Source organism: Colletotrichum fioriniae, assembly GCF_027942845.1.
Source record: "Colletotrichum fioriniae strain IMI 355084 chromosome Unknown scaffold_7, whole genome shotgun sequence".
Lineage (NCBI taxonomy): Eukaryota > Fungi > Ascomycota > Sordariomycetes > Glomerellales > Glomerellaceae > Colletotrichum > Colletotrichum fioriniae.
In genome coordinates this window covers 1,587,722-1,612,604 of record NW_027076843.1, presented here as the reverse complement: position 1 = coordinate 1,612,604, position 24,883 = coordinate 1,587,722, and the positions used below count along the sequence as shown (strand labels likewise).

At 52.0% G+C, this 24,883-nt stretch overlaps 8 protein-coding genes across 8 annotated transcripts; 4 read left to right on the top strand and 4 right to left on the bottom strand.

Moving 5' to 3' along the window:
* Positions 1-92: 92 nt before the first annotated feature.
* Positions 93-863, bottom strand: N0V96_006611 (mitochondrial 54S ribosomal protein bL28m; the record flags this gene model as incomplete). The annotated part of the gene is made up of 1 exon (XM_053195072.2): positions 93-863. One exon carries the CDS (start codon positions 861-863, stop codon positions 93-95), a length of 771 nt encoding a protein of 256 aa, XP_053047643.2.
* Positions 864-1,564: 701 nt separating this feature from the next.
* N0V96_006610 (uncharacterized protein) lies at positions 1,565-2,322 on the top strand (the record flags this gene model as incomplete). The annotated part of the gene is made up of 2 exons (XM_065757776.1): positions 1,565-1,570; positions 1,729-2,322. 2 exons carry the CDS (start codon positions 1,565-1,567, stop codon positions 2,320-2,322), a joined length of 600 nt encoding a protein of 199 aa, XP_065613693.1.
* A 617-nt stretch (positions 2,323-2,939) lies between these two features.
* On the bottom strand, positions 2,940-4,623 carry AAT1 (aspartate transaminase aat1; the record flags this gene model as incomplete). The annotated part of the gene is made up of 3 exons (XM_065757775.1): positions 2,940-4,039; positions 4,214-4,264; positions 4,506-4,623. 3 exons carry the CDS (start codon positions 4,621-4,623, stop codon positions 2,940-2,942), a joined length of 1,269 nt encoding a protein of 422 aa, XP_065613692.1.
* A 2,335-nt stretch (positions 4,624-6,958) lies between these two features.
* Positions 6,959-7,402, top strand: N0V96_006608 (uncharacterized protein; the record flags this gene model as incomplete). The annotated part of the gene is made up of 2 exons (XM_065757774.1): positions 6,959-7,137; positions 7,201-7,402. The coding sequence occupies 2 exons, from the start codon at positions 6,959-6,961 to the stop codon at positions 7,400-7,402; spliced, it is 381 nt and encodes a 126-aa protein (XP_065613691.1).
* Positions 7,403-10,762: 3,360 nt separating this feature from the next.
* On the bottom strand, positions 10,763-12,613 carry N0V96_006607 (uncharacterized protein; the record flags this gene model as incomplete). The annotated part of the gene is made up of 3 exons (XM_053195069.1): positions 10,763-12,244; positions 12,291-12,425; positions 12,485-12,613. 3 exons carry the CDS (start codon positions 12,611-12,613, stop codon positions 10,763-10,765), a joined length of 1,746 nt encoding a protein of 581 aa, XP_053047640.1.
* A 4,784-nt stretch (positions 12,614-17,397) lies between these two features.
* On the top strand, positions 17,398-18,489 carry N0V96_006606 (uncharacterized protein; the record flags this gene model as incomplete). The annotated part of the gene is made up of 3 exons (XM_053195068.1): positions 17,398-17,753; positions 17,823-18,000; positions 18,055-18,489. The coding sequence occupies 3 exons, from the start codon at positions 17,398-17,400 to the stop codon at positions 18,487-18,489; spliced, it is 969 nt and encodes a 322-aa protein (XP_053047639.1).
* Positions 18,490-19,683: 1,194 nt separating this feature from the next.
* Positions 19,684-20,112, top strand: N0V96_006605 (uncharacterized protein; the record flags this gene model as incomplete). The annotated part of the gene is made up of 2 exons (XM_065757773.1): positions 19,684-19,706; positions 19,737-20,112. The coding sequence occupies 2 exons, from the start codon at positions 19,684-19,686 to the stop codon at positions 20,110-20,112; spliced, it is 399 nt and encodes a 132-aa protein (XP_065613690.1).
* A 3,479-nt stretch (positions 20,113-23,591) lies between these two features.
* N0V96_006604 (uncharacterized protein) lies at positions 23,592-24,366 on the bottom strand (the record flags this gene model as incomplete). Its single annotated transcript, XM_065757772.1, has 3 exons — positions 23,592-23,887; positions 23,942-24,054; positions 24,113-24,366. 3 exons carry the CDS (start codon positions 24,364-24,366, stop codon positions 23,592-23,594), a joined length of 663 nt encoding a protein of 220 aa, XP_065613689.1.
* Between the last annotated feature and the right edge of the window lie 517 nt (positions 24,367-24,883).

The following is a 24,883-nucleotide window of genomic DNA, read 5'->3' as shown; positions in this document are numbered from 1 at the left end:
AGAATTTTTGTACATATGATACAATGACTTTTTTTCTCTCCCGAAACATACACTCTTTCTCAACGTGACTGTGACCATCACCCAGCTCAAAATCATATCCTCTGCTCAGTGACGGGCTCTCCGATACCAGGCACATGAACGTCCTCGTACCCCTCGCCATCCTCAGCCCCAAACTCGGCCTCCTCGCCTAGCGCAAACTCCTCCATAATCATCTGCGCAGCCCTCTTCTCGAGAATCCCTCTGCTCACGGCGCTCAGGGGTCCCGGCGTAGCAGCATCGACCATGACGGTGACCAAATCCGTCTGATCCTCCCTCATCTCGCCCTCAACACCGAGCTTCTCCCTCTCAGCGACATACCGCTCGCGGAACGTAGCCGTCTGCATAACAAGCCACCGCAGCTTCCAACCGCCCGGTCCCAGCTCCTTCACGCGCGCGGCCTTGGTCTTTGTCACGTAGGCGTCGATGCCGCCTTCCTTGCGGATGGTGCGCAGGACGCGGGTGGTGAGGCGGGTGCGGACCCAGGCGCCCAAAGATTCGGACCAGAGGCGCTTGCGGTGGACGTTGGGACGCCAGGTGCGGGGGGTGACTTGGTGGTGTTTCGGGGAGACGTTGTGGCCGTGGCGGATGCGGGAGGTGCCGTAGAGGCCGTGGTTGGATTGTTTGTAGAGGAGGCGGGGGCCGTGGGGGTACGGAGGTACGGCGGAGGTTGGGATCTTTTGGAGGGAGATTGTTTTTGTGGCGAGGGGGTGGGAGGTTGAGAAGGCGCGGGTTGCGGTGGTGGTGGTTGTGGTGGTGGGAGTGAGGGTGAGGTTTTGGAGGGAGGTGAGGAGGGAGGGCCGAGGCCTCAGGGTTGTGAAGCTCATCTTGGGCGTCGATCCGTATCCGACTATGTGCGACGCTCGTGAGTTCGGAGTGTGTAGAGGTTGTCGGAGGGAATGCGAACGGGTAGATGCGCGCCACGGCGTTCGTTCGTCGTTGGTCGTCGGCGCACCGTTAAGGTCGAATGTCGTGAGAGCTTGGGGATGATTTTTTGGGCCAATGGTCAGAGATCGGAGCTTCGATATCGGGCGGTGGATGTTCCGCTCCCCGGGAATTGGCTGTTTTGATTGGGCGGCCTGAGCAAGAGTGGAGTCATCATTGGTGAAGTCAATTGAGCTGCGTCAGGTGACTGCGCGCTGCTTTCGTGACAGGGGTCCGTGGTCTGCTCCCAAGTACCTGACCGTTTGACCCCTCCACACCGACTCACCGAGACAGAAGGGGAAAGTTGGGCAGCTCGACGATCACCTTGCGCCGTGACAAGCCACTGAGTAGACGAACGCCATAAGGACTGCTCAGTCTATTCGGCCAAAACCATTGACGCAAATCTCGCAAGAGACACTGTCAAAAGCGTCAAACCTGCTGACGACGCAGAAGACAGCGTCCACCATGTTACCACCAGTCGAGGCCTCGGTCTTGCAAAATAACCCCGAATTCGCGGCGCTGCATCACACCCTCACAACGGCAATCCTGAACCCAGACGGCTCAACGAAGAAGCCGGCGACCAAGGAACACGATGCGATACAAAATGTTGGTTTCCCCTCAGCTGCCAGGCGCAGACTACCACTGCCCAGAACTACACCTCCAATGCTCCCAGCTGACCACCAAACCTCCAGGAACTCGCAGATTACAGATTCACAGCCGCAAAAGAACACCTCCTCATAAGCGCAATCTCAAACACCGCACCCCCAGAACCGAAATCCGCACCACCTCGAACAATTTCCCGCACAAACACCACCACCTCGTCCTCCACACAACAACCACAAACCAGCGGCACAACACAACAACAAGCCCTCCCCGAACCCCTCCTCGACCTCCTCCTCCTCCTCCCACCCCTCCTCACCTCTCCCTGAGCCCCTATCCCCCGAATCCGCCACAATCCTCCTCTCCAACCCGCCCTTCACAGACTTCCAATCCCTCCTCCCCCACCTAGGCGACCTCATCTCCTCAACCCTCCACACCTCCGCCGTCTCCCTAGCCCGCATCGCCAACCCGACAACAAACCCCTCCTTCCTCCACCGCGCCGTCCCCGGTCTGCAAACAACCTACCATAAACTCGCCTCCGACGTGTCCCAATCGAAACTCGCACTCGCCCGAGAACGCCTCCGCGCAGCAGATACCCTAACACAATGCCTCGACGAGCACGCCGCGGCGCTGACGCTCCTGGTTAGAAGCCTCGAAGCCAAACACGGCGTCGTGGCGCGGAGTCTCGAGTTTAGGGCCGCGGAGACGGGGTTGAGGCGCAGAGGGCCGAGGCGGATGCCGTGGCTGCGAGGGAGGGGGTGAGGAGGAGGTGTATTCGCCCGAGATGGTGGCTGCGCTGACGAATTACTCTGCGCATTTGCGGGATGCGAGGATGAGGCTTGAGGGGACTTTGATGACGCTCCGGGCCGAGTTGGAGGGTACGGGGTCGGGGTTGAGGGGGAGGAGGGCAAGGCGAAGACGATGAAGGAGATGGCGAGGAAGAAGAGGCAGATGGAGAGGGAGTTGGAGGATGCGAGTCGGGATTTGGCAAGGTTGGATAGGGCGTGATCAAGCATCAAGCATCAAGCATTGACGTGTATAGCTGGGTGAAGAATTCGTTCATTATAAGCAAGCAAGCAAGCGATTGGACATGTTTACATTGAAAGACGTGTCGCTATATTGTACACAGCTGGAATGCATGTGTGGTCTACCAAGGGGTGCCAAACGTTCTATGTCCACCGGCCATTCTAACCTTGGCTGCGCAAAAGAGAAGACCTCTCCCCCTTTTGGTTGTACAAAACCCCCCTTTTTATAGAAAACCAACTACCCTTTCAACAGACCTCGTGATATCTTTTGGGAGAAATGCAAGCTAGCTCAGAGCAACTCTAGACTGAGACTCGCGTTGGGACAAATCACAAAAACATTCACAATGGCAAGATTTAACCCTTGACCTTGTAGATGGACTCGGCGAGGCGGCCGACGTTGCCACTGGTGATACCGGCGACGGAGATACGGCCGTCCTTGGTGGCGTAGACGGAGTGGTCGTTGGCGAGAGCGTCCATCTGCTCCTTGGTCAGGCCAGTGTAGGCGAACATGCCAATCTGGCTGGTGATGTGGGACCAGTCGTGGGCGGAGCCGAGCTTCTCGAGGTTCTCCTTGAGGAGAGCGCGCATGGTGATGATGCGGTCAGCCATGCCCTTGACCTCGCCGAGCCACTGCTGGTTCAGGGAAGCGTCGTTGAGGATGGTGGAGGCGATGCGGGCGCCGTGGACGGGGGGGTTGGAGTACAGAGGGCGGACAAGAATCTTGACCTGGGAGTCGATACGCTTGCGCTCCTCGGCGTCCTTTGCGACGATGGAGAAGGCGCCGACACGCTCGCCGTAGAGACCCATGTTCTTGGCGAAGGACTGGGCGAGGCAGATGTTGTGGCCCTCCTTGACGAAGTGGCGGACGGCGAAGGCGTCGGTGTCGGTGTTACCCGAGGCGAAGCCCTGGTAGGCCATGTCGAAGAAGGAGTAGTGGCCCTGGGCCTTGACGACGTCGGAGATCTCGCGCCACTGCTCGGGGGTAGGGTCGACACCGGTGGGGTTGTGAGCGCAGGCGTGGAAGAGGAAGATGGAGCCCTTGGGGGCGGCCTTGATGTCGGCGACCATGCCCTCAAAGTCGAGGCCGATGGTCTTGGGGTCGTAGTAGCGGTACTTGTTGACGGTGAGACCCGAGTCGTTGAAGACGGCGCCGTGGTTGGCCCATGAGGGGGTGGGGATGTAGATGTTCTTGGCGCCGGGGAAGAAGCGGGCGAGGAAGGCGCCTCCGATGCGCAGGGCACCGGTGCCGGAGATGGACTGGGTGATGGCGAGGCGGTCGAGGGCCGAGGAGTCGGCACCGTAGGCGAGGACGGCGGCGGACTTGGTGAACTCGGGGACACCGGTGATGCCGGCGTACTCCTTGTTCAGCTTGGCGGCGATGACCTTCTCCTCGGCGGCGCGGACGGAGGGGAGGACGTAGGGCTTGCCCTGGTCGTCGCGGTAGGCACCGACACCTGTTGTTTGTCTGCGTCAATGGGCATGTTCATTGCGGTGATGGTAGACGTTATGTGTTTGTAGTTGACGGCTGACGGCCGGCTAGCGTTGCAGCCAGCTAGCAAGCTTGTGACAGCTCTAGCTAGGGTGGTGGTTGTGGTGGTAAAAGTGGCTTGGCGGGGGGCTTTGCGTACCGAGGTTGATCTTTTGCTCAAACTTGTCGGCCTTGAAGGCTTCCGTGATGCCTGTTTGTCTATTGTCAGTCATGGAGTTGAGTCAACTGGCGAAGCTCGAGGGAGCTCCACCCAAGTAGGTGCGTCATACCGAGAATGGCCTGTTCATTGCGAAAAAGTGGCCAGTTAGCAAAACAGTTCGTCATGGGGATTGTCGAGATTCTGTCAATCGGCGCATCAAGCACTTACATCCTGCAGTGTTCGTTAGCATTCGTGGCGCATTCAATTGGCATCTGAAGTGTTTGAGACATACAGGAGGACCTTGAGGGGACGTTGGCCCAGGTAGAACCGGCTCTCGCGGCCGTGACGGGCAGGGCGCCCATGCGGCGGGCGGCAGCTTGCCGGGTTGCGATTCTGGTGGAGGACAGCATCTTGATTGTCTTTCTCTTTCGGGGATGAGAGAAAAAAAAGAGATGTGAATGGGAGAAGAAGAGGAAGAAGAAGGGAGATGTGGTTGAGAGGGGAAGGAAGAGAAGGAGAAAAGACGTAGCTTTCGCTGTTGGCCGGCAGAAAAAAAAAAGGATCCCAGTGAGGTAAGGACAATCCGTAATAACTTAAGGTGCCGTCTCCAAAGATTCCGAGACAGCGAAGTGCCGACGGGAAAGAGCTGCTGCTGGCTGCTGGCTGCTGCTGCTGCTGCAGACGGGGTGGTCCAACCAAGGAATGGGCTGACTTGTGACTCTGCCAGGTGCGCCTTGCCCGCCGTTTCTGCCATCTGGGGGGCTTTCATGTGCTGGGGTGCTTGGCGACCAGCCCTGAATTCAATCCAGTCACATCCCAGAACTGCTCCCATCAAATGACCCAGCCCGGCAACCCAGGTGAGCCTGCAGTGCCGCACTGAGCAGAGAGAGGGGGGTGTGGCCCCCCCGGTGCGGTGCGACTCCGGACCTGGAGAAGGAGAGAAGGAGCATCGTAAGTGGACCGAGTCATGAGAGGACCCACCTGCATCGTGCAATCGCGGGGGAGCGGATTTACTGTATCGCCGCTACCCGCCATGGGGGAGGAATCCCGACGCGCCTTCCACGCCCTTTACGCCCACGATGCCCCTTCCCTGGCCCGCTGTTTTTTGACTGGAGCGCATGCGCGCAACTTACGTAGCAACTGAACCCGTCCTGGTCCTTCCGGCTTCGGATGTCGCCGCGGTTGACCGTTCTCAGCTCACTTCTTCTTCCGCTCGACTCAAGCAGGAGCTTCTGCTTCGTCATTCCAGGGTCAACTGTCTGTCTCGGGCGGTGTGTCTCTCTCTTTAACTTTTGGTCTTGCTCTTTGCTGGCTGATGCGCGCTAGCTACTTCTATTCGCTCGCTTCAAAGGAGTTTCACCTGTCTTGGGGTTTGTTGTTTCTTTTTCGCTCATGCTTCCATTCTTTCTGTCTCTTTTGAGCCTTTGACGCAGCTGGAAACGATCTTGCCTGGCACGTGTCTGATGCAGTGTGCTTCAGGCTTGGGCGGTTAGAATTCCCCTTTTCGGCCTCCGCCCATCACACTAAGCGACATCGCCATGCCATCACCTTTTGAAATACTGAAGAAGCAAGCATCGCCATCAACTACCAGAGCTGTTGGTGGTCACAGCACTCTTCCATGATCCATCCAACTCTGCAAGGGATGCTACCTATGACTTTCCGTCTTTTCCCCGGACTAAGGGAACCGTCCAATGCACCTCTGCTGCGGACGGACGGCCCCTGGGGTGATGGTTCGTAGCTGCAGCCAGGTCCGTGCTTGCATGCTATTATTCAAATTAGCTTTCTGCTTCGCTTCCACTCAAGATCATGCAAGATCGCCACGAACCTGAAGAGCCTCATTGCTCCCTTCATCTGACTTCGTAGCTTCTCCTTTGATCCCAAGTCTCGAATTAGTTCCCTTGTTTAACTCAATACTAGCACGTCGCGATATGGGAGAAGCTAAGTCATCTACTGACATTTCCAAGCCGAAAAACCGCTCGCTGCATGTAGTCCGAGAGTTGAGGCCCCATGGACTCGAATTGCACGGAGAGCGTAAACCGGAATGATCCTCTATTGGTCGCCAGGCCATCATCCTTCTCTGATACTATTCATTAACCACGCAAAATGCCCCTTTCAGCATCGCCTGCGTTTATCCGGTAGGCCAGGTAGTTTCATGTTTTCGTGTATGTTGTTCATATCATTGGTCTCGCATCACACAGCTTGAGTAGATGGTAGTATTGATGCATATCCGTCTGGTTCTCATGAACCACGTCAGGTATATTTTCAGCGTTTATCTCCAATATCATTCAGAATTGAAGTTTATGATTACCTAGTTAACCTCGTGAAGCAAGTCGTGTTTTTCTTATGCTAGAATTGCTCATCGCACGGGGACTTGAAACCACCAAAAGACCTATCCAACAATTTGCAAAGAAGCCGAGGATGAGCCAACGCGCATTACTTCGAGATGGTGCCGAGCTGCACGTGTACAGCATCCAATCACGAAGCGTCTGATACAGCGAATGAGAACGTTTTTCTCCAAAGGCGAGCCTCATCATTTCAAGCCCTCCCGTGGAAATTGCGTGCCAGCCTGATCTTGACACCTCCACAAAACACCTAACAGCGTCAGCAGGTAGCCTGATTCCCTCATCGCAGTTTTCTTCGCAAAAGAAACAGAACTGCTGGTCAAGGCCTTTCGTTAACACCTTACCAATCTCCCCGAGAGCAACCGAAAACATCTTCCACCATCGCTCGCAGCTCTGACAAACTATGGCGGCCGAAAGCGTAGGCCTGGCAGCCTCGGTTGCCGGCCTGCTATCTCTAGGCTTGCAGATCACCGGCGGCATCATCAAGTACATGGACGCCTTTGAGGGCCGTGACGATGAACTACGAAACGTCAAGAAACAGAACGACAACTTGGCAGGCACACTCCGTGCGATGAAGACGGTGTTAGCTGGTCTGCAAGGCCAAAATCTTGCAGTCACTGCTGCAGTTGATCAGAACATACGAAGCTGCGAGGAGGACCTTCAAGCCATCGAAGCTCTATGCATCAAGCTTTCTGATCGCGCCGGCAGCACCTGGACGAGCCGGCTGGAGAATAAGAAGAAGAAGGTGACTTTTGCGTTTCATCGAAACAAACTTCGAGACCTTGAGCTACAGCTGCAAAAGGCTCACTGTACTCTACAGCTGATACAGAGTAGCTTGGGACTGTAAGCTGATCTGTAACGTACCTTCTCTCCGTTCGCATGATTTCTAACACGGCAGTAGGGAGACCTCGAACAGGAACACAACTTTGCTGACGGCTATTGAATCGAGTTCTCGCGACCAAGCTTCCGAAATGCTCCTAATCCGGTCAGAAGTAGCAGCACTCGCTACGCCTGTGGCCAATATCAATGACAAGCTGCCGGATCTACTGAATAGTGTGGATCAGACAGTTCAATTCGTCATGGCTCACTCCGGAGCTATGGGACATGAGATCCAAGATAGCAGCCAGCGTGTCAGATATGACCTTCAACATTCCCACAACTTGATTGTAGAGCACCTCAAAACAATCGACCAAAAAGTACAAATTCTAGGAGAAGATAATAATTCTCTGCGGAAGTTAGTTTTCAGAGCGGCTTCGAAGCCAGCAGCACTAAAGAGTTTATGCGATGACATCAAGTTCTCGGGAAAGAGCGACAACCTAGGCATTCCTTTAGACCGATCCAAAAGCCATCAGCAAAGCACTTCATCAGATGTATCACGGAATCCACGGACTGCAATGCAAGTTAGCAATGTATGTATATGCCCGCGTCCCGCGAGATCATGCATGCAGATGCAGATGCAACGAGGCCACACGTACCTGTCCGGCGAGTGGGAATCCCACGGCCATTGGCCGAGCTGCCCACTCTCAAAAACGCCGAGAAAGCAACGACTCAAGGCAAGCTTAAAATACACTGGTGTCTCTCGCCTTCTGAAATCAGTCATCGAAATTTCGTTTGCCTTGACTTCAGGAGCTGGGGGCTGTAGTATCAGTCCCAGCTTTACCTACTATCCGACTGTTGACGTTAAGTCAGATCCCGCTTTCCGCTTGATCGACTTGATGGGGAGCGTCTTGCCTGCGCCGAGTACGGCGCCCTTTGTAATCCTTTGCTTGAGAAAGTTGGCAAAAATTCTTGGAGAAAGACGAACATATCCCACAGCTGTGGACGATCAGAATAGGACCTTGATGCACCATGCTATTTCTTCAGTGAGGTCTTTCTATCCCGAATTAATGGCTTGTGACTAAACTGTCATCCACCAGATCATGCATCTATCCTCCTGTCAATCAGGACCTAGCGAGATGAAAGCGATTGCTGAATTCTTCCCGATTCTGCTCTCGTATGGCGTGCCAGCGTTTTCATATGACATTGAGGGCAAGCCGCTGCGACTGATTACGTGTACAATATGACTGAATTGCTAACTTACTGCAGGGCTCTCGCCCTTACATGACTTGACGTATGAACGTAGTGAATGGGCCGGGGATGTTGTTGAGGCGCTATCACGGGCTAACGTTGAGATCCTGCCGGTCATCTCAAAACGGAGTTTTCCTGACATTACCAAACTCCGGATTGCCTTAGACTTTAGCATATTGTCTATTGACAAGTTTCCCGAGGTTGCTACAGGTGCTGTCATTCCCCTGTTTTGTTACATGCACCTAACTAACTCAGACCCAGCCTTCGAATGCGGGCCTTTAAGCATAGCGATTGTTAGTAGCGATTTGGATGAAGTTAACCGTGTTTTGAGTCGTTATCCCGACTCAATAGCCGAACTTGACATCTACGGGCGGAGCCCACTTCATCTCGCCGCAGCGAAGCCAGATATTCTCAAAAGGCTCCTAAAAGTTGTGGATAGTAACATCCTGAATCAGCGAGACAGGACAGGTACTAGAGCACTTGAAACGGCCATGGCGCTTAGCTTACGACACTGCGTCAACGGCAGAGAACATGCAAGGTGCAAAGGGTGTTCCTGCTATCTTTGCGTCAAGTATCTCCTAGACGCCGGTTGCAATCCAGTCCAAACGAATGGAGCACGCAAATTAGGCAGTTATCCGCCAGATCTGAATGCTATCCTTGTGAGTTCATCAGAGCTCGCTCGGCGCCATTATGTCTTTCACATGAGAAAAGCCCGTGGACTGCGGAGACCAGGACATGCTTTGACAAGTAAAAGTTTGCTCAAAAACCCAAGGGTCGGCGAAAATAATACAACGAGCGACATCCAAGGGAGCATCTTACAGGCCTCAAGACAAATCTGTGATGAGACTGACGGAGCCATTGGCTCTACGTCAGACTGGATATTCCAACAACTTAGGTCCGTCTATCTGGCCAATTTGTTCTATCGTCACGGGTTTATGCCCGGGCCAGATGTATTTCTTCAGCTTCGCCAGCCGGATGCATTGCGTCTCCGGATGTTCCTTAACCCGGAGATTGTTTCCTGGCTTCTCGAGCACGGAGGAAATCTGTTCTTGCGATCACCCGCAGGTCCTGTCAACAAGACCGCCGGTTATGGAGTGTTCGCCGCGCACTATGTCTTTTACCTATTAGGTAAGAACGACGACGATTGGTTGAAAAGCTGTCGAGAGACAGTTCAATGTTCGGCTGCCTTTGAAACGTTGAGAACCACTGTGACTTGCCGCAGTCTCACGGACGGTTGTCTCTGTCCTTGCTCAACGAGGGGTTGCAGCCCATTCTTGTGGATGATAAAAGGTTTTCTTGACCATCCAATGATAAGGGTTGCACCACCAGAGGAAACATTTTCGATTCTTGCCTATAGGATGGTAGCTTACTACAGCTTAAGCGGCCACAACTTGACACTCTTAACATATGTAGAGGCGATTAGGTTCATGACATTTGCAGCACTGGATCTCGTTCACAGCTGTTGCAACACACGTTCCCTGGTCGAAGAAGGAGCGGATTGGGTTGATATAGATGATACGGAGATCGTCGAAAACCAAGGCTTCCTACTTGATTTACACGAGGATTTGGTTGCAGAATTCATTCAGGAAGCTGGCGGATATCTGGGAGATGAGTCAAAAAATGGGAGATCGTTTCCTCAGTTTTGGAGGTCATACTGGTCCGATCGAATTGCCGAAGAGTTAGAAAAGCTGAACGGGGAAGAGTTAGCTGTTGCAGAAAGACGAGATGCAGAGGAAATCGGCGTTGTATGGCATGGACCAACCGAGAGCGACGAGTGCGAGGATGTGAATCCGTATCACTGGCTGGAAATGGAGCACTACTTCTTTGAGTTGGATCTTATCTGCCCTGAGTACAATGAGCCATGGCCAGAGGACATGCGTCGTATTCATTGATGGTATGGGGTCTAGGGAGTGGCAAAGATGATGCGCAAGGACCAGGATGAGGCAATTCTTCAAATTGAGATATCGGGCGTGCTAATTAGTCCAACTTCGCCAGGTCTAAAATCAAACAATGTTTCAGTCTAGATTTATCAAAATGTTGATGCATGAGCAGAGGTTGAGCGATTGCAGTTCCAACGGCGCTTATTTGTGTTTTGTCTCTATCGCTGAATGCTACTTAAAGTTTCTTAATCAATATTACGTTAAGCTTTCGGAGGCAGCACCGTCGGCACTGGAGGACGTGTCGTCGTTCTGGGCAGCTCAGGCACAACAGGGGTAGGAATACAAGCGCAAGCGCTGCTAACCCTCTCAACAGGGCTCTTGTCCTTGCTCTCGACACAAGCGCTGGTGGCATACTCTGGCAGAAGCTCCTCGTCCGTGTTCAGTCGTTGTGTGAAGTTGCCGCAGAACTCGACAGATTCCTCCAAGCGATCCGGAATGGACGAAGCCCGCAGAGCGCGGAGACAGTTATCGGCGTTGCACACCGGCGCCTTAGGGCACTCCTTGGAGGTCATCTTTACGACAAAGCTACCGCGCTCGATGGTGTGGACAAAGATGAAGCCTGACTTGAAGTTGGCGTAGGATGACCAGGAGCCAGCGAACTGAACCTTGCCGCCGCCGACTTCCTCGTCGTCTTCGGGGTAGATGTCGAAGAAGCCTGCTTCACAGATGCTGGCACCGGTGGGGTCTTTGGTGACGCTGCTGACGTCGATGACGTTCAGGCCGTTGCCATAGTTGGACTGGTAGAGGTAGCCACCAACGATGTACTGGTTGTGATCGATGGAACGGGTCTTACCGGCGTAGTGACCGGTGTATACGGGCTTCTCAAGGTCGCGGATGTCAAAGATGTGAGTGGTGGGAAGACCCTGGGTCATCGGGCCGACCTTGGCATCACGCTCGTCGAACTCGTCGTCGAGGAAGATGTACTCTTGCCACGTCTCGTTGTTGACGACGCCCTGGTGGACGTACTGAGCGCCGGGGTAGTCGCTGATGGAGATGATGTTGGTGACGTTGCCGGTCTTGTCGGTGACATCGTAGATGGTCAACGTGTCTTCGTTGTAACCGTAGCAGATATCTCTGCCGTAGTAGCGGGTATCGGGGCCACGGTAGACGAGGCACTCGGCGTCATGGACGTAGCCGTCGCCGGCAGCGCAGCCGGGGCTGGTGACGTTGGTGGGATCGCTGATGTCGAGGAAGATCAATCCGCCGCGGCAGGGGAGGTTGTCTCTCACACGAATCGTCGCGTTACCGCCGACGGAACCGCAAGCAATGGCGTAGTTGAGCTCTTGGTTGACGACGATGTTGTGGGTACGGCCGACGGGGAGCTCGTCCCAATGGCCGGTGAGCTCGGCTTGAGTGAAGTTCTTTGGGTTCGCGGGGTCGAGGTCGAGAATCTTCTTCATGTCGAAGAACTGGACGCCGTGCTTGATGGCCTCGGAGCCAATGACGGCAAGATCACCGACGATTCGGATTTCTCTCCAGTTTGAACCGATGGAGTCATACTGAGGAAGACGACCCAAGTACACCAGCTTGCCTTCCTTGCTAATTTCAGCAAAAGCAGTGCCGTCATATTGGCCGATGGCGACGAATTCTCTTCCGTCTGCTGAAGTCCAACCCCAAGAGGACGAGCCTCTTCCGCCCCAGCTGCCGAGCTGCTCGTGAGACAAGAAGTGGTACAGATCGATCTGAAGGGTGTTAATTCAGTCTCCGCAAGAGGTCTGGCAAACTTACATTTCTACACCTGAAGGTGTTGTTGAAGCCTCCGGGAATTGCGGCAGCGAAGCCGTCAACGCAGGGAGTGTAGCCGAGCTCGGGGTACTTGGCACTGTCCATGAGGCCGGCGGCAGCTTCCTCTTCCCATTGAGCCTATCAAGTTATTAGAAACTTTTGATCAATACGAGAGGTGTTTGTGGGGGAGAACTCACCATCTTGATGCCCATGATGCGGTGGTGAACGGCACCAGACGCATACTCGGCCTTGGTGCCAGCACCAGCTGCGCTGGTCAAACCAACAATGGCAGAGCCCAAAAGAGCTGCAGAGTTGATGCGGACCATGTTGATGGTGTCTTTGTGAAGTGACTCAATCAAAGAGTACCGCTGCTTGACACAGACTTGACAATGAGACTAGGGGTGCCACGAGCTTCCTTAAGGCAGAGTAGCCACTCGATCTATAAGTACTCGACATCTCCAATTGAGTTCGTCATCATCCAAGACAAACTAATAAGACGGCATTTCTCGTCCCCCGCATGGCAGACGTTGGTGTGGAGAATGCCATGGCAGTCGTGATTTTAGGGGAGGCTGGCGAAATCCAGGCACGCGGCCTAACATCTCGCCCATCGAACCCGAGCGGAGGGAAGCACTCAAAGTTGACCAATACTACCGTAAAAGCTTGGCCAATATGAGAGTACATGATAAGCAGAGCTTGGTTCCATACGATAGGGACCAAGCTGACCTTGGCGGTCTTGGCGACCCCCCAGCCGCCTAAGCTTTCCAGGCGTGCACAGCAACGGTCAATTTGGTCCAAGAAGTTCGCCGAGCATCTAGTTTCTCGAGCTGTCTGCTTCTGGAAGGTGATTAACGGCTTGGCTACTTACGGTGATAGGCAGGTGCGTGATATTGGAACTCTGACATGACCGAGTAGTTGGGTCAGTTGATTAGGTTTGAAAGGCGGGGAACTCTTGAGGCTGTTGATGAGCGATTTTTTGGGTGGCAAGTGTGTGGACGCCGCGATTATGCTTCTTGTCTCACTGCATAGGAACTTTGGGATTCTGAAATCCTTCACGGATTGGTAATAGTCTTGCACAAGAAGCCTCTCTTGATAGGCCCCTCTCGCCTCTTTAGGTAATATCTGTTTGCCTTATAGCCGACCCCATAGTTCGCCACTGTATCGTGAAGAGCGTTTGAAACTCTTACACACGGAAATCGAGTTAATCTATCGGAGTAGTCGATCGTTACGCTGTTTCCACATGGGGAATTGATGGTTACTGCCTGCCGAGCACCTCGCAGGCTGTAACAAAGACTCAGATTGCTTACTAGTAAAGGTAAGTAAGAGAGGAACCATAGTAGCCTTATAAATAATGTTGACAGTATATAAGATCAAGGTTCCACACACCCAGCACTTTAGCTTCACTTATGTTGAGATACAGTAGTTCTTATTATGGACTTTAGCGGTAATCAAACTATGTGCCGTGCGACGCATTTATGATTTACCAGGCTCTCCAATTAACCGATTCTATTGCCATTCTTTACTTATAGAAATGACCTCTTCAAGACTCAAGAAGACCCGTTTCCAACATCGTCCTTGCCTTCTCTGGCTTTCTCGCCGCAATATTCTGTCGTTTCTGAGTGAAATTGATCGCACCATATCGCAACAAGCCTCCAAATGTGCCTGATTGGCAATCTGCGCCTGGTCTATTATTCCATACACTTCCAGGTTGTAGAGAGTTCACGAGACCTGAGCCTCGGGATATCTTTTGCATGCTTGTCTCAGACAGCAGTGTCCACACCAAATTGGAGGCCTCTCTGTGACACTCTGACTCTGGGTCAGTGTCAAGACCGAGCGCTAACAACTCATAGAGATGCTCCCCGAAGTTCTCACCACCGATGAGAGTCTTCGCAGCCCAGTCTCCATGCTTTGCGACGTGTCTTCACTACACATTGATATGTGCTTTGTCGTCCGCGGTGATCTATCGCAACTTAAGTCATTCTGAACTCAATTCCAGCCATGAAACGTGATACCCCCGTGGTTGTCATTGGCCTTGGGCGTAGACGTGGGATCAGCGATATTCCGCCAATTTGCGAGAACACGCCTGATTACGTTGCTGCTTGTATGGACCTCACGGAGGTGGAAGAAGAGTGCCGCTACAGCTACAGCCCTTACAATCTTGCCGTCATCCTGCACAACCTCTACCAGAGGCCCCGAGCTCTCCTGATTGGCATTGCTGTTGACCCGTCTTACACGTAACCTGTAGAGCGTGTCTGGAACGATTATGTGGAGAAAATTCTGAAGCTCGAGAAGAATGGTCCGAGAGGATGGCAGGAAAACGTCTGCGTCTCTGTAGGTATTCTCCTGAACGATACTGGCATGGCCGTTCATGAACAAAAGCTTCTTAGGGCACATTTTGTCGACCCTCAGAAACCGGAGACCTGGTCAATGGTCCGGAGTACGTGGTAGGGGCATTTTTACCTGAAAGTAAGCTAGCCGGACATGAATGGTTATATCTCAAAGGACCAGGTTGAGTATCAACCATTTATCGAACTTGATCCAACGGAATCTTTCAGTCAGGGTTCTCCACTGTCGTGTCCTTAATGTACCGTGGAATGTTTTGTTGAACCTCATCCAGCGCATTCGGACGGCATTTATTCAGAGAACTTAGTTATTAGCTAAATGGTCCGCCTATTGATTAAAGGGCTAAGTGACAGTGGGAGTATTGTACTTCTCAGAAGAATGAATCGATTGCATCATTCGTCTCGATGAATGAATGGAGAACCGAGAAAAAGCACCCAAAAGATCATCGGAACGTTTAGCAAAAAGGGACTTGCAACCTCCATATTTCCTCAGATGATCTCATTCTTTCTTGTGGTGATGTCAGAGCGACTTCAGCTGGAGTTGGGGCAGCATACTTGCTCGGTTTGTTTCTGACATAAATCACCTCAGTGGGACAGTATGGTCCGAAACGTGGTCCCCAAGCCCAAGCGGGATCGGATGTGGGTGGGAGCACAGAGCACTCTTGTCCTTTGCCAAATTTTTCACAGAGCCTCAAGTCAGACTGATCGACGGTAGAATTGTTTTAGCTTTGTGTGTTTGCGAGAACGCGGGGACTGTTCCTTTGGCCCTCTACCCTTACATTAGTCTGTTGAGTAACCGCTGATTTTTCTTGGTCGTAAGGCTTAGCCTGAGCACATACCTAAGCTTATTGTTCGTCTATCCAGAAGGTTCTGACCGGACCCGACCTCCTTGGCGTTTCTCGGACGCCGTCTCGGTGTTTAGCATCGCTTGCCTAGGGCCCCCTTCCTTGATCGAAGTTCTGTGTTCCCGCGTTGGGTCACTCGAATTCTAAGACGGGCAGTTCTCCACCTGAAAGAGCTGCTTCTGTTCTGGTCTAGATTTTCGCAGCGGCTACTTGCTTTTTCCCCCCTCGTTCTCTCCCAATTTTCACCCGCTGTCTCCCAACTTCCGATCAAACCATGGTGCGGGGCACGAATCGTGTGATCAGATTAGGACCGCCTCAGTTTGCAGGACTGAACTCAAATGGGTAGAAGAGTCAGTGAAATCTCCCGCAGATGCCTGATTAGGACTTCGCGAAAATTACAGATCAACCTGTCAGCTTTGAGGATGCAAGAGATGATAGTTTCTGACGACCGCATTTTTATCACACGCCAGACCGAATGTACGCAAGCGAGGCTGCTTGTCAGCGTCGGTATCGTATCTACCGGTAACCCCATCGAGGATGCCTGTCATGAGGACACTCAGATCTTGAGCTCCGACCAAGATCATAGCATCTGTGTGGTTTCCAATTCCGAGCCCTCAGAAGGCCCCAGTAGCCCACCATCTACGGCCAGTAAATGAACTCCGGTAGCGGTGTATCAAAGTTTTGTGAAAGAAGAAGGAACGTGAGATGCGATAGGCGAGAATGATTTCATAGACCATGATCATCATCTGTTCTTACAGTCTTTGCATCGGATGGCCAGCTTGGGCCAAGGGTCCAACGGCCTCCAGGCGACGGCTCAATGACTTCACCGAACCCGAGGAGGTGGATGTGATGGGCAGTCAAAAAAGCCCGACGATGGAGGCTTTCTCCCACTGATACCTCATTTGATCAAGCCCATGAACTCCAATTGCCTAAAATCGCGGGCGGGGAACCTTGGCGGCGGTCTAGACAATGAAAGACTAATAGATCCCCCTCTTTCAGCCGATGCATGGCAGAAGCTACCCATCGTCTGGTGGCAGTCTCTCTTTATGGTGACGTCGAGTTGAAAGGGGAGATGGAGGGTGCACCCAGGACTTCACGAACGTTGCATAGCGAAAGCGACATCTCTATTTCATCACCTCCCATCAGTGGCCACCCTCTTCATCCAAGAATGGAGGGTGACAGAGCCAATAAAACCCCCGTCCATCCCGAGGGAGGTGCTAGGCATTTGTTCGCGGCTCTTCTTCTCAAGGCACCTGTATATAATATAGACCGTAGGATCAGCAGGTAGGTTGACGAAGTCTTCCCCTGTAGGTGACGACTTTAAAAGTATAAGTTGCGAGTCTACTAAGAAACATCAAGTGTCTGATTGGTCAAACATGTAAGATGGTGTCCAGAGCCTCCCACCCAGCCGTGTTTCATGAGGGGGGCCTCAGCACCAGTTCGCGGGGAGACCATAGTTCCCCACGGGGCCCCCAACTTGTATGCTTGTATGGGTTCAGGGGCATGGATTCGATGAGAAACTTTGTGGTTACAGACTGAACCCCGCGTGGCATCATGCTCGACCCTTGCTGCTGCCCAGAGATTTGGGATTCCCGCCGGCGCGATGGCCCGTCACAAAGTCGCCGATTCTATTGATTTCGGCTCTTTCGTCAACTTGGGTCCAGTCTAGCCGTTACCTCATCTACCCTTAGCCCTGTTCGACTATCAAGAGCCGTTCACATTGTAGCTGAACTTGCCTCGGCGTCACGGCTCGTGAAAGTCCCATTCTGAGTATTTACGTGATGGCTCATCCCACGATCTTATCCGTCATGTCCGAGCCAAAGATCCCAAAGCAGACAATTACCTATCGCGGGTTTATACCATCATCCTTTTAGCACCTTTGCCCCATTCGTTTACTCCTCGGCTTACCCCAAATCGCCCACCAACATGAGGCTCTACATTCTTCTATCATTCCTTCTCTGCCTTACCGTGGCTAGTGCCCAAATGGCCATGCCGATAACAGAGGCAAAAGGCCGCGGTGGCAGAGACAAAGACAAAGGGAAGGGAGGCAAAGGTGACAAACAGCCCGTCAAAGGAGGAGCTGCAGCACTCCAAAACCAAATCGCAGATCTTCGAAAGAAGGTTGCCGAAGCCAATGATACAGTTGTTCCATTCGAAGGAGGCTCACTCAAAGGCTTGGTGGGGCTGCTGAAAGTAAACGAGGCGATTGTTACCCTTGGAAGTACCATCGATGTCAGCACAAAGTCCGCAGAGGCCACCAACACCCTGCCGGCAAACGAATCGTAAGTCGCCGTTTCGTGAAATTGTCCGATGGGAGATCGGAATGTCTGTGCTAACCCTGTCACCTGCAGTACTCAGATCGGCACACAGTTCCTTAGCCTCCAGCCGGAGATCAACAACTTGTTGACTGAGGTCCAGGGTAAGCGCCCAGAGTTCGACAAGGCTGGCTTCAGGATCTTGGACGTGAGGAGCCTTATTCGCGACTCTGTGGTCATTCAAAAGGACAAGGCCGGGGATTTGGGCGGTGCAGTAAGTCAAACGTCTTTTGTGATCCAGATGAGTGCCTGTCTAACTCTTACCTAGTTTACCAAAGCTCTTGATCCGACTTTCCAACCCATCGCTACCCAGATTAGTGACCAAATTCAAGGCAACTTCACAGCCGCAATCGACGAGTACGATGGTCGTGCTGGAAAGATCAAGATCCCATCAAAGGCGGTGCCCGTGCTGACGGATCTTCTTGCCGGAGTGGCAAGAGCCCTCGGCGTGGGCGACAGAAACAAGGCTCTCGCGGGTCCTGTCACCGAAGCTGAAGCTGCAGCTATTCCGATCACCAACTTCCCCAACGCGGAAGCTGCCTTTGCGGATATCAGTGCTGCTGATACACCCGAAGCAAACATCGCTGCTCAGGAAGCACTCAGGGGAAACGATGACTTTTCCAGGCTTGGCCCAGATGAAAACGATCTCCGTGGCATTCCGCCATTGGTACTAGCTGTTTTGCGCAGATATGAGATCATCTAAAGAGGCGACTCGTGTGTTTTGAAGCGACGATCTCTTTTTTTGGCTGCTTGAGCTATCATTTTGTGGCGACGATTACAGTTCTCAAGTGTGCAATGATGAATGCAGTAATGAATCTACGGACCTTCTAGTTCTTAGTTAATACCCTACGATGAATACACGGGTCGAATTATGAAATATTCTGTTCCGAAACCTTCCATAAGTTGTGCTATCATCCATTGTGAACATAATCCTACTGCTCTTGTTTAGGGCTCAACCTCTCGTAATCACCCACTAACTGTCTAATTATGAGGCCAAAAAGCCTTGGGGGAAATCTATTGCCCTATCGGTAACGCGATGCAATGAACCTTCTTGGCGTGCGAATATGGCAGGAATTCGCTATTTTCGAACTCTTGGAAACCCCGCGCGTGCCGGCGCAGAGTCTACAATCACCGACGTTATTGACTCGGACGGCATAAGTGTTTGCTAATCCAGGAACAAACGAGTTTAGTTTGATCTGCCCCTCACGCGGGGCACTTCCGATGACGGGCCAGTCGCCAGTGCCGGGCGACCTTTGCATTTTGAGTTCGGTCCACCTGACCCTTCCTGCGCTCAAGTACATCTAGGTAGTCAACGAAAACGCGGAAGTAACATGAGCTAGGCCACGTTTAGTCAATGAATTAGAGTTACCATCTTGGCTTGCTGACGGTGCCGGTGGAGAAAAGTCTCGGATGAAAAAGAGGGGAAATACCCAAGGAGGAGGCTGAAAAGAGAAAGGCCAAGAAAAAAAAAAAAAAAAGGAATTATCTTTCTCACGCGGATGGGCTTGGACTGGAGTGTGACCATGACGTTGTCCATCCCACCCACCACAACCGATTCGTCTGAAACTTCTTTCATGTCGTGCCGGTGGTCCGGTTTAGAATTTTCTTCACCGCTCTCTTAATAAATACACCAAATTATCTACGCGGCATAGCTATACCGGTAGACATCAGTCATCGATCGGCCTTCGGTGTCCGTTCACCCAACCCATCTGATATACTTACGCTGCCTCAACTGCCCTGAAGCGGAGTGCATTAAAGAAGGAGGGGAGAAGCCGCGTTGATCCGTGCGATCAGGCAGACCCCAGTCTCGAATAACACCAAGTGACAACATCAACGCATGTAATTATCCCATCGGGGAGTGGGCAAAAGTCACGCACCAAACACCGAATTCGCGTGCATGGCCGAAGGCGAGGGTATCGGGTCGGCGTGGAAGATAATCCCGTCGCTTAGCTCGCGAGATATCGCTGCCACAGTCGACTTCTATACGAGCGAGCTGGGGTTCACCCTGGGCGGAACTAAGCCTGAGAACGATGATGACTCTCAGCTCTACTTTTGCTCCGTCTACGCAGGAAACAAAGCTGCTGCCAATATCTACTTCTTTTTGTGCGAACCAAAAGAGTTCCATCCTGGAGGAGCAATGATCGCCTTGGGTACGGCAGGTCTGGACCAGTTCCACGACCTTTTGATGGCTAAGGGAAAGGTCGAAGTCGTCGAAACTATTCGCGATACGCCTTGGGGTTACCGTCAATTCACCATCAAGGATAACGATGGCAATCGTCTGACATTCTTTAAGTTCCTGGAGGGAGGAAATCCAGGAACCGACTGATTTCACAATGTTATGCACGTCGAGTTAGACTGCCTGACTGGATATTGTGATTGAATTTTGACAATTTGCGGGATGTACCAATTGAAGTAACGCGAGCGTACTGAGTATGATCATATGATACGTCAAGAGGGATGTCTATATAACGGATCCGGGGAAATCGGGAATTCATGCTGAGAGGTCGATTGGTCCATATTGTTCTGGGCGCTCATACTGTGGAAGAACATGGGATCCAAGTCGGGGAGCCAGCATTCAAAGAGATTCATTACGTCAGTTCCGATGAGCGGACTATGGACAACCGCGGGTGCTTCGATATCCATACGTCCCATCACAGTCGAGTTGGATGCCAAGTTCATCTGTAATATCCCCGTTAATGCTACACCACTCCTGCGAAGTACCGCTCGCTGACGGTGGCCAGTGATAGGTTTACTTACGGTCGAGAAGTCCTTGTGAATATCCGTTGAAGCGACGTTATAATCGGTTTGCTGGGGTAGGGACCATAGAGGCTGCGTAGAGAGCGCCTGGAATGCTTCAGATGGCGCATGTGGCGTCAGGCCGGTTGGAATCCGTCCGTTGACCTCGTTTACATAACTTCGAGCGATCTGGGCAAACTCGCCGACCATAGATCCTGGTATCGCCCCGTTCGAGATCATTTCCATTCGGCTGCAGTGGCCCTTCACAACGTCAAGTAACGCCAGGTTGGTTGCGGTATGTATTTGACGAGGATTGTGAATGACGAGATCGAATAGGACAAAAAAGGCCATGATGGGAATTGTTGCCATCATCCTGCGACGACCAATGTTAGCCAAGGCACACTAGGATCTGGAGAGTGACTTACCACATGGGGGTGTAGGGCGACATGTCTATTATCGAGATCAATTCTAGCAAGGAACGAGCACTATGCTCTACGGTGTTCAAAGTCTCATCTCGACGAGAACAGTCTGAAGAGTTTTCCGACACTGGCAAGTACCTCAAAGCCATTCGAGAGATCGTCAGGAGGAAGCTATAGTAGAGAAAGTGAGTGACTAGAGCAACTGTACGCTCTTGGTCCTCAACGATTGAGTGAGGTTTGACCCAGCCACCTGGCCTGAAGCCGTTATCCGGCAGCGAGTTTCTCCAATCTTCGAGCTCGTCCAGAAGCTGGTCTATGATGTCTAGGTGGTACTCCCCGGGGTTGTCGGATACACCGACAGAGAAAAGCGACGTATTTGCCCGGGACAGCAAACGCGCGTGGCTGACGAAGCATAGAAACCAGTCGAAGCCACCAGAAAAAAAGGATTCGGGTGTGGATGGGACAGAACAGGATATGTCGCAGTCCATGATCGCCTTTGCGGGAATGTCAGCCGTGAGAAAAAAAAACCTAGTCAATCAAGAGATTAAGCTCACAGATGATCTACCATGATGGAAGCTATTGATCTTCTCCAAAGAGTAAAACACCCAAAAGGTTCGCCGAAATGCGTCTGCTGCGGCTCCGACAAACTTGGCGTCGGCAAGGTTCTGTGCTCGCCGGGCAGCTTCTGACATGAGGACATGCTCCAATACAATCCCAGCAATACCAAGTGAATATATCACCATTGCTACCACGGCTTGGAAAGTTGTGAGGGTGTCTGGTAGCATGATCAAATCGGCGAAATTGGCTAGAGCGATGGAGAAAAACTTCCATGCATCGCCTTTTCCGGGCTCAAAAGACCCTCCGCCGTCGTATTGACATCCGAGAGCAAGAACAGAGTGATAGAGACATATCCATGACTTGCTCTTGGGCGCAGAGTGAGGCTGATCTTGACTGAAAGCAGTCCTCTCGAATGAGTCGCGATCAAGGAACGGGAACCGAGGGTGTACTTGCTCAAAATATACTGCTTATGATGAGCCCATTGCAAAGTATCAGTCAAGAAGGGTGGGATAGAAATGCTACTCACATTTGACATACTTTGCGAGAAGAGGCTTGTCGTCGAGGCAAGCCGGTCGCTCAGGTTGACGATTCAAACTACAAGTACGGAGCTTGACGAACCTTCCGCGTTCTTCAACAGCGCTTGCAATCCGCCCAACGAGATCATGTACTTTCTCATGGCCGAGGCATTGTGCAAGTGACTTCAATCTCCCTTCAGAAAAGAAGGTCAAATTCTTTGTGCCGCCTATGACTTACTGGTCAGGGCGTCATCGGATATGTGAGATGGTAGGGTGGGACATGGGATTTCTCCTTGGAGTACATCAAACTTACCAAAGATACCATAACCCTTTCGAGAGTGAGCAGGCGTTCAAGAAAGTGGGGGCGTTCGACTTGGGCTTACTTTGACGTAGTTGGAGGCTTCGGAAGGCCTGGCTGATCTCGGAGCTTTGCGGGCTCTGTCGAGTACTCGATCTACGTAGAGTTCCGGAATCCGGTGCGGAGCGGGCCGTCGGGCATTTGGATCGGGAGTGGATGATTTCTCCGAGATTGTCGGGTCCGGTGACTTGGGTACCGGTGTAGGCAATGTTGCGAAGTCTAAAACCGATACGGTGCACCCTTGTTGTATCTCATCAGGCGTGCCAGAAGACCGGCTCGTGGGAAAAAACTGTCTTTGGACTAATCGTCTGTAAGATTATCAACGAGTCCTCAAGGGCCCCTAGACATAGAAATAATATTGCCCTGGACATGGAAACGACGGAGTACGTACTGTTTGGTCTGCGGGCTAGTTTTCTCACCCCGAAAATGCACTCACTCTTCCTTCTCTACAGAAATTCTGTCAGTACTGTCGTCGAAAGAGGGTGCGAGAATTATGCCGAAAGTTGCTGATACTCACCGTGCAATTGGTACAAGTTCCAGATGACCCTGGGCCTAATTCAGTAATTAGCTACCATTCTATTGAGATATATGCGCATGTCGACGCAACATCAAGCACGCCTACCTGGACATCGAACTTTGCGCGACGTGCATGCATCGCACGACTTGTGGGTTCTAGAACTTGAGGCGTTACTGGGCATACTCGGTAAAGTCGTCGTCCAATATGGGCTGGATTTCCGAAAGCAGACGAAAGTAGAAAGAAGGAAGCCGAAAATTTGTGAAATCTCGGGGCCGTCGAGAGTCGTCATGGCAAAGACGAGTCGAACAGCCACGCAGACACGGCCCGTGCAAATCGGCGTCGGGTCCGGTTTTCCTCATTGGGTAATTGTTACCGAGGCTTCGGGATGTCATAAGAGGCGGCGCCGAGTGACGCCATGCAGCCTATTTGTAGTTTATCTCTGTTTGACTTATAAAGGTTCTTTCAAAGAAGTTGAAAGAGGAGTATTTAATACAATGCCATGTGCTCAACCCACCAGACAAGATCTGATAACCTTAATCAATTGTTTAAGTATAGTTTGCGAGCTTCCAGTCGACATAAATGTTAGTCTTGCACGTGGCCACTGCAGTTATGTTCTCAGTCAGAAATGAGCCAACATCGGTCGGATTAAATGACCAGTTTCGTCACAAATGAAAGTTGTGGAACTCTTAGTAGATAAATGCATTAAGCCTCTTGGCGAGACACAATCCACTGCGTTTCCACCTGTATCACTTTATCTCCACCCAAAAGCTCTTGTTCAGGGGTCAGGCGCGACTCGAAGTCATCACCACTATCCTCGTTTTTCATGTTACGTCCGAACGAAGCAACCTCTGACCTGCATTGTGAATCGTTGTCCGTGGAGTATATGGTAGCCAAAGCAATAGTATCAGGTGCGCTTGGTTGCGATCGTCTGAACTTATTTGAATTGTTGTAGCCACTGGCGTCCGAAGGTCCATCAAGCTTTGAAGCGCCCCGCCGAGCTGTACACCGCGAGTACAGTGATCCCAGCATCGGCATGCTAACACATATAATACCCAAATTCGGCTCCACGGTCGACCAAAAGTCGGCCCATATCATTGTCTCAGTCAAGTTCTGGAGATTGAGGTTGGTGAGGCTAATGATGCGGATGATGGCAACTACGCTGACTCTGTTTCGCCCTCTTGTCAGTTAATAGCCAAAAGATACAGGTACAGGGGCAGTCATACATCAAGCCTGTTGAGAAGACGGCAATGATACCAAGTTTGGCCGGTGTACTCATCTTGAGCGCCCAGACAGTCGATATTGGCAATGTCAATATCATGATATCCGTGATGACATTGAAAGCACCGATGGCGATGAACGACGCTATCTGATTCCCACACTTGCCCGTGACGGCTGGATTGTAAGTTGCCTCGAATGGATGGCATATCAAGAAGACTTGTAGGATGTTGGCCGTTGTCCAGACCATGACGAAGCCCATGGCGAATTTTGTCGCGGTTCGTAATCCTGGGTTGACAAAGACTCGAAGGTAGAAAAACATGACGCTGAGTTTAATGGTGCTGATGCAGGTCGCGAATATGAACTCGTAGGCGACTAGAAGTTTGAGGATGATGACAATATTAGGAAGGGTTTCTGTGATCGGGTAGCCGATGCCCATAGGTGACCCTAAATTCAGGTTCGTCAGGCTCATTCAAGAATATGTTCTTCGCTCTGACGCCGAGTACTCACACAAGCCTTGGATTACCAGCATCCCGATGCCCTGCGGCACTGCAAGGAGAATGAGGAGGTCATCCCACCACAACTTAGCTCCAGAAGAGAAGCGTGCGAAGAAACGGAGCGTGACCACAAGAACTGCGAAGAGAACTAATACGCAGTTCACGAGAAGGTGGGCCTTGACTATCGGCAAGGTTGGAAAGCTGATAGCATGGAGCGTCATATTAGTGGGCAGTAGCGAGGACTACCCAAAAGGCGTTTTTCACATCTCGCACCAAAGAGAC